The sequence below is a fragment of the Chelonia mydas genome, chromosome 4 (assembly GCF_015237465.2).
Source record: "Chelonia mydas isolate rCheMyd1 chromosome 4, rCheMyd1.pri.v2, whole genome shotgun sequence".
NCBI classification, from domain to species: domain Eukaryota; kingdom Metazoa; phylum Chordata; order Testudines; family Cheloniidae; genus Chelonia; species Chelonia mydas.
The window spans coordinates 58,734,337-58,747,047 of NC_057852.1; the positions used below are offsets into that span (position 1 = coordinate 58,734,337).

Sequence of the window (12,711 nt, forward strand, 5' to 3'; positions counted from 1 at the left end):
AAGTGCTAAATAAGAGCTGGGTGGTATTCTGCATTAAGGTATAAAAAATGAGTTGCATTAATTGGGGTAAGTCACTATCCCCTCCTTATTACCCCACAGTTGTCTATTCTGATAATTCACATCTAATTCTGATGTTCTGTACAATACCTTTCTAATGACCAGATTTTATACTGTTCTCATATACAATGATTGAGTGTTCCTGACTTTGATATACACTTAAACTTACACCAGAAATAATCAAATGTGTTCTAATTCTCCCCTATTTTGGCTCAAGAGTGAGTGGATACTTACTGTGAAGTGCCCTATTTTGATTACGCTTGAGTTGATAAAATAATCACTTGTTGGCACGTTATAGGAGTTGAGTGAGGTGGGGTTTTTTCCCAGTTAATCATAATACTCCCATTTTGTCAATTGACCTATTTGCTATGTGGGTATAGTTAAACAATTATGAAAGTGGCTCAAAGTAGGGTTTGTCTTTTTTACAATAAGACTTGTTACTGATTCATAACACATTCTGTACATTTGAGTTTAACTGACCTCTAGGAATTCCAAAATACTTGAGTACATGAACATTGTTGAATTTATGCTGCTTACTTTGGCTTTTCTGCTGATGGGTCCAAGATCAGTTTGTCCTAAAGTAAGCATTGTAGGTGCTATTGCATTTAGAGAAAGCCCAATGCTGGATTTGGCAGACACTAAACAAATGCAGATTTTGGGTGAAAAGTAGATTTTCCTCATAGACCTAGTGTGCTATGGAGGCCATGCTACACAGGTGTTAACATCCAGTTATGGAAACCAATAAAGTAACATAAGCAGAGAATCTAAGGCCAGGTCTACACTATAAATTTATATTAATATAGCTAGTCAGACCTGCATGAGGTTTTTGCACAACCTAAATACAATCATTGATAAATTAGCACTCTTACATCTCTAAAATCTGTACAAACATTAGACCAAACTTAATTCCTGCTGTAATTCTAAAGAAGTGACTGGAGGATTGACACAAGAATTAATTTGGCCCATTATTTGTTAACACCGCTATGTGGTAGAAAGTAAACCTCTTCTGTTTGCTGGGATCTTGTGTAGGGACAAGAAAAGCAATCAAAGGAAGTCTTCCATGTTATGTATATAGCAGCAAAGTATGAACACTCATACTGCTATGCTCCTCACAGGTTTCCACTTGCTCTGTTGCTCTTCTATCCAAAAGATATGGACTTCTCTACATTTTAACTCCATGGGCAGTTTACTGCTTTCTCTATAATTCTATAAGGCACCATCATTCATAATTCTGATTTTAAGATACTGTTTGCAATGCCCTTTCATTGATTTCAAGGTCCCAAGTGACCTCTGTGATCATCTAGTCTGATCACCGGTGTAACAAAAGCCATAGAACTTCCCCAAAATAATTCCTGTTTGTCTAGAGCGTATCTTTCAGAAAATCATCCAGTTTGATTGAAAAACTTGCCAGTGATGGAGAATTTATCAAAATTATCGGTTAACTGCCCTCACTGTTTAAAAATAATTGTCTTATTTCCAGTCTGAATTTGTTGAGTTTCAATTTCCAGCCATTGTATCTTGTTACCTTTCTCTGCTAAATTGGAAGAGCTTATAATCATGTATTTATTTCCCATGTAGGTACTTACAGACTGTGATCAGATCACTGTTCAACCTGCTCTTCGATAAACTAAAGATCGTGAGACACAAGGAACTCAGTCTCAGGCATGTTTTCTTATCCTTTAATCATTCTCATGGCTCGTCTCTGAACCCTCTCCAATTTATCAACATCCTTCTTAAATTGTGAACACAGGCACTGGACATAGGATTCCAACAGTGGTCGCAACAGTGCCAGTACAGGGGTAAAATAACCTTTACCATTATACTTCTACTATTCTCCTGTTTGTGCATCTAAGGATCACATTGACCCTTTTGGCCACAGTGTTGTGCTGGGAGCTCATTTTCAGCTAACTATCCAGCATGACTCCAAAGTCTTTTTCAGATTCACTGCTTCCCAGGAGAGTCCCCCATTTTGTAAGTGTGGCCTACATTCTTTGTTCCTAGATGTTACATTTGGCTACATTAAAAAGTCATTATAAAATGACTGAGGTCACTGTATCATTGATCTGGTCTCTTCATTATTTACCACTTTCACAATTTTTGTGTAATCTGCAAGCTTTATTAATTTTGTTCCAGGTGATAGATAAAAATTTTAAATAGTGGAGGGCAAAGAACAGATCCTTGCAGGATACCACTAGAAACACATCTGCCCCTCAGAGGATCTCCTTGTCAGTTTTGTCCTTTTGCATTCAGAAAACTCTCTTCTACGGTGGAGTTGAAAATTAACAAGTGGCCTATAGTAAATTTTCAAGTAAGTTTCCAATTATTATATTCCTTTTAATACCCACTTCCAATATAAATCTTTCAGACTTTGGCTCCAATACTCATACTTCATTTGAAATCCTTGGCAGTGTTGTACTAGTACTTTATTACCATGCTTTGAGGGCTTTCAGTAGATCTGAATAGAAATGGATTTCTGAATAGGAATGGAGGAAAGGAAGCATGGAAAGAAATAACTAGCGACTGCTCACTAGACCCACTCTGCTGTCTTCCATGTACTAGGTGCAGAAAGCCTACATAGTGAACATCAGAGTAAATGGGGTAGGATCTGAGACTAAAATAAGGAAAGAACAAGTTAAGAATTACTGAGACTGGTTAGATGTCTTCAAGTTGGTAGGGCCTGATTGAATACATCCTAGAATATTTAAGGAACTGACTGAAGAGGTTGCTGAGCCATTAGCAATTATCTTTGAGAACTCATGGATGATGGGAAAGATGCCAGAAGACTAGAAAAGGGCAAACACCTTTCTATCTATAAAAAGGGGAATAAAGACAACCCATGGAATTCTAGACCAGTTAGCTTAACTTTGGTAACCAGAAAGATAATGGAGCAAATACGTAAACAATCAATTTGTAAGCACCTAGAAGATAAGTGATAAGTAACAGTCAACATGGATGTGTCAAGAACAAATCATGTCAAACCAACCTAATATCCTTCTTTGACAGGTAACAAGCCATGTGGATGGGGGCAAGCAGTAGATGCCATATATCTCAATTTTAGTAAGGTTTTTGATGCTGTCTCACAAGATCTTCTCATAACCAAACTAGGGGAAAAAAAGCCTTGACAAACATACTAAAGGTGGGTGCGCAACTGTTTGGAAAACCATAATCAGAGAATAGTTATCAATGGTTCACAGTCAAGCTGGCAGGTGATATTGAGTGGGGTCCTGTCAGGCTCTGTCCTGCATCTGGTTCTGTTCAATATCTCCATAAATGATTTGGATAATGTTGAGGGCTTGTCTACACTGAAAATGCCGCAGTGGTGCAGCGACACCATTAGTGTTTCAGTGAAGAAACTACCTATGCCTAACAGAGGGCTTCTTCCATCAGTGTAGGTAATCCACCTCCCAGAGTCATGGTTGCTAGGTTGATAGGTGCTGTCTACTCTGGGGGTTAGATCGGTTTAACTGCATTGTTGAGTGGTATGGATTTTTTTACACCCCCGGAGTGACACAATAATATTGACCTAATTTCCTAGTGTCGACCAGGTCAAAGAGTACGCTTTAAGTTTGCGGACAATAGCAAGATGGGAGGGGTTGCAAACCCTTTGGAGAATGGAATGAGAATTCATAATGAGCTTGACAAACTGGAGAAATGGTCTGAAATAAATAGGATGAAATTCATAAGGACAAATGCAAAGTACTACACTTTAGGAAGGAATAATTAACTGCCCAAATACAAAATGGGAAAAACTGCCTAGGAAGGAGTATTGCAGAAAAGGATCTGGGGATTATAGTGGATCACAAACTAAATATGAGTCAACAATGTAATACTGTTACAAAGAAAGTGAACATCATTCTGGGATGTGTTAGCAGGAGTGGTAAGATAAACACGAGAATTAATTCTTCCACTCTACTGAGCACTGATAAGGCCTCAGCTAGAGTACTGTGTCCAGTTCTGGGCATCAGACTTCAGAAGAGATGTGGACAAATTGGAGAAAGTCCAGAGAAGAGCAACAAAAAGTGATTAAAGGTCTAGAAAACAAGACCTATGAGGGAAGACTGAAAAAAATTGGGTTTGTTTAGTGTGAAGATAAGACTAAGGGGGGGACATAAGTCTTCAAATACATGAAAGATTGTTATGAATAGGGAGGGTGATAGTGTTCTTAACACTCATGACAGGACAAGAAGTAATGGGCTTAAATTGCAGCAAGGGAGACTTAGGTTAGACATTAGGAAAAACTTCCTAACATAAGGGTAGGGTAGTTAAGCACTGGAAAAAACTACCTAAGGAAATTGTGGGATCTCCATCATCAAAGATTTTTTAGAACAGGTTAGACAAACCAGGGATGATCTAGATAATACTTAGTCCTGCCTTAGTACAGGGGACTGGACTAGATGACCTATCAAGGTTCCTTCCAGTCCAACATTTCTATGATTTTTGTGACTGAGAAAACAAAGCTTACGAAGTGGCATAATTGAGTTGAGGGAGCTCTGCAGGTTGATTTGTAATCCTTGGTAAAAACATTCTTACTAAATACTTTAAAAGGGCAACAATTATATTTATGCCAGGGAAACCAGATTGCCATTTAGCAGAAAGAGACATCCAACTGTATTGTTTAATTATGATAGTAGCAATGTTAAAATAAACTTATTATTTCCTTATGTGGCACAAAGCAGGGCCAGCCAAAATTTTTTGAGTAAGTGGGTAACTTTACAGATACCAGAACTGATAGACTTCAGACCTGTCTGTCTGAAACAGGATTAAATTGAGTTGAAACTGCAAGAGTTCAGGGTACTTGGCTATTTGACAGTGGCAAAGGTGTTTGCCAAATTAGATCTTAAGAATTGTTCTCAATTCTCAACAGCTGCATGGTGGAAGTTCAGAGAATTCTGAGGGTACAGTTACAAAATTTCTGCAGGCTTTATTCAGGATGTAGTTGCTGGAATACCAAAACATTCTGAGTGCTGGCTGGTCTCTTCAAAGTAAATCTGAAGTGTGCCAAAAGTCAGGCTATTCTGGTAAAATGTCTAGAAGACTCCACTACAAAGAAGTGGCTGCAAGGTAATCTAATAAGAGCCGTGAACCTGATGTTCTTGTCAATTATGTGGAATAGAAATGATTACCTTTCTTTCCAAAATAAAAATGTTAACATGAATTTAGTGTTCACGGGGTGCTGGATTGATAGTCCCGGGGATCAAAGTTGTCTAAACAGAACCAAAAGTGGTAGTTCAAGTTTAGTTCAATTGCCCTGACCCTTCCATCCTTGCTATGTGTGCTACTAACAAGGGTGCTAATTGTAATGGCTTTAGCGATGCCTGTTTACTGGGAACTAGAGTGAAACTTCTCCATCCATTCCATATAGGCCACTGAGGTGATAGTAATCTCCAGTTGTTACTAGTGAAAGACAAGCTGTATCCTGTTACCAATCCCCTGGACCATCTAGTTCTCCTACTATTAGCCTTTTTACCTGTTGTATTCAAACACCTAAGAGTGATCACACTTTGTATTCTTACCTATTTACAACAATCCAACTACAACTGAGATTGCTTTTGAGGCTTGCCTACACACTCAAGTTATACTGTTTTAATTATTCAAGTACAGCTAATGTTGTACAACCCCAATAGTATAGATGCAGTTAAACCACTGTAAGAGTGCTTTATTCCTGTATGGGAAGGGAGATAAGCCATCCAGGTGTGACAGATGCTATAGACACATGCCACCTCCTGGAGAGTATTGTTTCAACTTTATAAAAGTTACCTGTAGCTCTGAGCCAGGGATTGTATGCTAGCTCCATGGGTTGCTAACTCCCTCCAGGAACTAAAACCAGTGTGTGTTGGGGTAATTACTACAGACCCTGGGACAGGTAAGCAACTCCAGAGAACTACTGAATGCTTGGTGAACTGCATATAGCAGTTCTGGCTGAGGTCCAGAAGATACAGAGAGACTTTTGATATAAAGGCTCAGCTGAAATTGACTGAGAAGTTCTTGATCTTAAAAACTGGCACAAACTGTTAACCAAGAGGGCAAACTCAGCTGAAAAGTTTGAAGGACTTTGAAACATATCAGCGTTCCCCTGTGGAAGTTGGGTGACATTTGGTAAGCTTAGCATTCATTTAGACAATTTATTATTTTGTTTTTAGGAATAAGGCATTAGAGAATTCATAAATGTACTTGGCTTTGTAAAGGCTGGCAGGCCCTTGAACTGCAGCTTAAATCCCTGGGATGGATGGAGAGTGTCATGCATAAGGTTAAGATTTTGTGCTGGATATTTTTAGTAAAAGTCATGGGCAATAAAGAAAAAAGAAAAGGAGTACTTGTGGCACCTTAGAGACTAACCAATTTATTTGAGCATAAGCTTTCGTGAGCTACAGCTCATCCGATGAAGTGAGCTGTAGCGCACGAAAGCTCATGCTCAAATAAATTGGTTAGTCTCTAAGGTGCCACAAGTACTCCTTTTCTTTTTGCGAATACAGACTAACACGGCTGTTACTCTGAAACCGGGCAATAAAGAAAAATTCATGGAATTGTGACCTGTCCCTGACTTTTACTAAAAAAAATCTGTGATAAAATGGGAAGGGATGGGGTGGCTCAGAGCTCCAGCGTCCCCCTGCCCCCTCCCTGACGGCGGAAGTGGCAGGGGGGAAGGGTCCTCCTGCCCCGCCATGGTGGGGATACCTCACAGCTCCCTTTGCTGCAGGTGGTGGTGGGACCCTGTAGCTCCCACCTGCCGGGGCTGAAGTCACAGAGGTCTTTGGAAGTAATGGATTCCATGACTTCTGTGACAAAATGGTAGCTTTAGTCATGTGACACTTCCAATAGAGAGATGATTGCTAGAGGCATGGTTTATTGAACAGACCATGGAGGGACAAAGCTGCAGTTAATTCCAAAATGGTGACTACTGATGTATGGCACATTTATACCAGTATACTATTTTGATTTTTTTTTTTTGTAAATCCCTAATGGAAATACTTATACTGGTATAAGATCTGTGTAGACCAGACAAAGCAATTATCGCATTATAGACCATGTTAACTGAACATGACCTCATGTATTTAAAGATATCAATCCTTTCATTAAATCAGAATTAGTGAGAGTTAAAGGTAAATACAGCATCAAATGTGACTCAGACATACATATAAAAGTTTATTGGTTAAATACAAATTTAATTTATACTGGTACCGTATTGCTGGAGACAAATTTGGACTTGCAGAATATAAGTTTTTATTTTGTACTATATTCACTATATATAAAAATCATGGAAAAATGTGTTCTGATACAAAGATGCTATTTTCACTGTGGATGATTTCACAAAACACTAACAGCCTGGAGTTTAGGAAGACCACTCTATATCATATTAATGAATCATAGTCCCTAGTTGAATTTCAAGATAGCATAATCTTTCATATTAACTGCAAATGTAATTTAGGATTTTCACTGGAACGTTCCCTTTTCACTTCCCCTTTCTGCTGAATTACATCCTTGTAAACAATAGGGATTTTAGATTATTTTCTGTGTAAACCTTTGTGGTCGCAGATATTGTCTAACAGTAAAGCAGATATTTTTTGCAAAACAGATCAGTTAATTTAATTTTATCAAGGGACTGAAATTTAAAACGATGACTTTCTGAGCTGGCAAAGCTACAATAATGTAAAATGCCTGTAGATGGCACTATTATTCTGAATTTGCAGCTTCCAGCAATGTTATCCTTTTATGACTTAAACATTAAGTATAATACATAAGTGGTATTATGTTTGCTATATTTCCTGATTTAGTATTCGGAGTTACAAAATAAAATACAAGAATTATTCAATTAAACAGATGTTTATTTAAAAAGTATGAAATGTAATGATGTCACTCATTTAATTAAAGTAGTAAAAATTAATAGGCCAATATAGCCAAATCTTCACACACCCTTTTTCTTTTGGAAAAATCTATGAATTCAGCACTATTGGTTCAAAAATATTTGTATCAAAGCTTTAGAGAACTGACATAATTAAAGGGTTGTCTACACAGCAAGGTAATGTGAGCTATGGGGGTGTGTGATATTTCTAAAGCACGTTAACATGGGCATATTAATGTCTCCATGTATACCCTGCTGGTGCACGCTAAAGGTTCACTAATGTCTACACACTACTCACTAATGTCTACACACACCAATTAATGTACAGCACATTAGCGATGTGATTTCTGAAGTGCACTATAGAGCTCATTACCCCTCATGTAGACAAGCCCTAAGTCAATAGTAAGTAAACACTACACACTAATACCTTATCTGCCTCCTCAATGATTTAGGTCTCTCTTTTGGAGGAAGTAAGTTGAGTAAGTCTTTTTTTTTTTTTTAATAAAGTTCTTAAATTTGTACTAGTTTGCTGTTCAAAATATTTATAGGTGGTTTACCAATTGCATTGGCACAGAGCCATGGTGAAAGGAGTCCATTTTGCTTAAACCTTTGACATGATACCCATACTATAAAGCAACACTTGTTTTTTTTTCTTCAAGTGAAAGGGGACAAGACATTTCCGAGACAGAGTACATGCAGGTTTATCATTCTTAAGTGGAATTAGAATTTACTTTTTGGGCACACAAAATAAAAACAACATCCTTTTTCTCCATGAACGAAAAATTAAAAAGGCGAGTTTTTGAGTGCTAATGTCTATTGTATTTTATCAGGGTTTTTATATTAGTCCCTTGCTATAGTATCTGAGCATCCCTTCTATAAGCCTGGGGAAAGCAGCATCATAGGATAAGAGATAGAAGTAGAGAGGCCTGTGTTAGACTTCAAAATTAAATCAAGATATCAAAGATGGAACTTGCTAAAAAGATCTCCATAGTCTCCAAACTTAAAATGCTCAATGCTGAATCAACACCTTGCTGCTCTGACTTTTACACTATGCTGTGCTTTTCTAATGGAAAGAGATTCTGAAAAGCCTGGCTTTTTTTATTTGCCACCTGCACATATTAGTCCTCTGATATAATATACACACAGTTTGCTCAGTTGCCTTGTTCTTCAGAGAATACAAAAGAGGCCAGTTGCTCATGTGGAAATAGGATGCCACTGAACATGTACAGAACAAACTGTAGCATAATAAAGATTACATTTTTTGTTTTTTTTACAGTACACATCAGCCCAGAATGGGAGGTGGGTTAACAATTAACTTGTTTAATATGGAGCTATTGTCAAACATTCTGGAAAGTGTTGGTTTCCAGAATGCACTGTTCTTATCTGGAAATATGTCTAATATCAGACTTATTTAGTCTACATAATTTAACTTGTATAATTTTGCATTGTTTTTGCTTTAAAAAAAAAATCTGTGTGCCTGTTAGGTTAATTTCTCTTGGTGTCTGCTGCTTTCTGCCTTGACAGATCATTTATAATGCTACATCTTCTATGTGATTTATAGAAAATAACTTTTAGTGGATACCTCAATTAGCTGTCCTCACTCATAGACATAAGGCTGGGTAATATTCCTATTAAAATGAACTATTTAACTGAAAAAAACAAAACAAGAATGGCAGCTGGGGTGAAGGGTACTGTGGGTTTATAGAATAGATTGGTAAATTTATTTTGCTAATTTGAAACACTGTCAGGTTTGAAAGTTAAACTGAAATGGGAATGGAATTGGCTTTGTTTTATGTAGGAGAAACGAAAATTGACAAGGAAAATAAATCTTTTTTTAAAAAAAGAGCAACGAGCAAGTAGACAAACCCAGAGACAGGATCAGGGAGGGAAAGAGAGGAAGTTTCTAATGGGAAAACACTCTCCATGGGGCACTAGCTTGAGCCAATTCCAGGGTGAGGGTTTTTTTTGTTGTTTTTAAATGTTGATTTCTAATCTATTCCTTAACATGCACAACAGGTTTCCCTTTAACTAGACAAATGTGTTGGGGGGCAGATGGGCGCAATCACTCTTCATTCAGTAAAAAGACTGATGAATGCGCTCTATTTTTATGAACTCTACAAGTACAAAAACCTTGAACTTCACAAGTTCACTCAGCCCTATATTCAAAGATTGAGAAACTCTTAAGTGAGTGAAGTTTTTAGTCTTTTGATCCTCCTGCTTGTTAGACTTTGGTATCCCATATATAAAATGACAAACTCTACAAAGTGTAGATCATACATTAGGGCTTGACATTTTTCCGCAAGGTAATAAACAGTACCTTTATCCTTTCAGTCTTAAAATAACTGTTTTATACTGCTAATGCGGATATTAACTCAAGCAGTAGTGAAATCTGAAAATAAAAAATGTGGGTATATATATTTAACATATAATACTTAAATCTGAAAAATAAATGCATTTCTAAAAAGCTTATTAAACAATCTTAATTTATGCAAATTGTATGCAAGATAAATGAAATATCAGATCAGGTCAACTACTAGAATGCAGTTCACTTAACTTGTAAGAAGATATTGTACCACATTTAATTTCCCTAGCTGGAAGCTATTAAAAAATCCTGTGTAAATTCTGTTTGCTAGCTCACGTGGAACCTTTACAAAGTTTTGTTGTCATGGCAAATGTTGATGTTTCAGGAAATTAATATAATTATATATGACGTGGGTCTCTTTCTAGAGAAAATAGTGCAAATCATATTTGATAGTCAAAGTATTAACTCAAGTGACAACAAAGATGGTAGTTCTTTGTTTGCTGAAGTATATAATGTGCCTTTGTGCTAGATAAGCATTTGCTTCCATATGCCTAGTGAGCAGAACTGGACTCCATCCTTATGATGCCTATAGAACTCGAACAAAGTTCTTGGGAAATATTCCAGATTTGCCTTGTACTTCTCCACTCATCCAGTCTTCATCTACAGGTTCCAATTCTGTTATCATATCACCTGCCTGTAAGAAAATGAGCAATGATTAATCTTTTCTGTTCAAATACAGCTTGATATGTGAAGTTGATATGGGATTAGAGGGAGAAGCAGTAACAACAATTCACCTTCAAAAAACTTTCATTGTTTTATTTTTCTCTATATAAATCAAAGGATTGTCATCTTTTACTAACTTTACATTTATATGAAGTAAAACATCTTCACACACTTGGGAGACACCTATCTCAGAATATCCCATAGTTAGGGGTCTGTTCTGAGAAATGGGACATGCAGGTTCAAATTCATGCTCCAAATCAGGCAGGCCTTTAAGCACGTCTACCACATTGGGCCCCTTCGGCAAGATAGGTGGGGCAATGCCTAATTGGAGGATCCCACCAGGGTTTAGGCTTGAGCGAGGTGCCTGGACTGAAGCAGCTGTGTACCTGACTAGCAGTGGATTTTTAGGCATCTAATGAACTTTATCACTGGAAGCTTAGGTGCCAGGAAACAAGGTTATAGCAGCTGAGCAGGGATTTTGAAAATCTAAATTTTTTTGACTCAGGTGCCTAAAGTTACAGTTACTTAAGAGTATATGCTGATGAGCTACTTAAACTTCTTTGATGTCATGGAACAGGAACTGTTTTTTTCTCTAGTAAGCACAATTCTTTTTCAGCGCTTTGCTACAAGCTAAGTGTCTTACCCACATTGTTCTTGTTATCCATCCCTGACACTCACTCCTTGAAGTTTTCCTCATATTATGGTTACCAAAAGTGGGGCACAATGGTCTGAGTAGTTTAACAGGTTGTCTGAAGTGGACTAGAATTAGTACTACCTGTCTGATCTACTATTCCTTGTTCCTATTTTCATCATGTTGTGCCCCATGCTTAATCTAAAATATTCTCCCATAGCCTTGTCCTTTCTTCCAGTGCATTGGTTCTGCTTTTAATATAGAATACTCTGCTCCTATAGTCTCACAAGAACATAAAACCCAAGTGCTCACATAGGATCTCCTTTAGGCACAGTAGTAAAAGGTAGTATTTTTGAGATTACTCTTAATCTGATCTTGCTTTGAATGTCAATGCAGTGCTTGCCAATTTAAGTTTCAAGTTCCCTCAGTATCTGGTTCGTTGGTTCTGATATATTATAGACCCACTGCTTCTTGCTAACATCCTTTACCTCTTTAAATAGTGACAGGTTTCAGAGTAGCAGCTGTGTTAGTCTGTATTCGCAAAAAGAAAAGGAGGACTTGTGGCATTTGTTAGTCTCTAAGGTGCCACAAGTCCTCCTTTTCTTTTCTTTTCTTTTCTAAATAGTCTGTCTGAATACCCAGCAAGCAGTATGTCATTTGATTTTCTATGTCACAACTGCATGGTGTGCTGTGCAAACTTCTCAGGAAACCCAAAACACACACTGTACTAAATGTATTTTAAAGAGCCCACCATCGTAGGGTGTCGGTGCTGCTGCTACTACGGCTCCGTTCCAATATTTCATCCTGTCTTCTGCTTCCTAGGCACAGTGGGATAAATTCTCTGGTGCCCTATTTGATCAGATCTCTAATTTTTGATACAACTGAAAATGAATGCATCTGGTCAGAAAACTTAATTTTACCTTTTTTTTTTTTTTTGAAGAAGCGTGACAAGGTAACAGGATCTATTTGTCAAAGTAAAACTACGATCTGACTTTATTCAAGATATTTTGTGTGTTTCAGAACAGCTGTACCCTGACTAAAGTCACAGTAAGAAAAGACAAAAGCATCCACATAAACAGAGGTACAGACAAACATCTGGGACTTCTGATAGTTGCTACTATTTATATTTACCATACTCATCAAAAAGTTAACTTTATG

The 12,711-nt window shown here is 37.4% G+C and overlaps 1 protein-coding gene across 6 annotated transcripts in view; it reads right to left on the reverse strand.

The window, feature by feature from the left end:
* Window positions 1–7,187: 7,187 nt before the first annotated feature.
* SH3D19 (SH3 domain containing 19) overlaps window positions 7,188–12,711 on the reverse strand; it is a 125,835-nt gene continuing 120,311 nt past the window's right edge. For all 6 annotated transcript variants that reach the window (XM_037897380.2, XM_037897381.2, XM_037897384.2 and 3 more), the window contains one exon: window positions 7,188–10,893. In XM_037897380.2, the coding sequence (XP_037753308.1) occupies window positions 10,786–10,893 (108 nt within the window). In that variant the 3' untranslated portion in view covers window positions 7,188–10,785. The remainder of the gene's footprint in view (window positions 10,894–12,711) is intronic.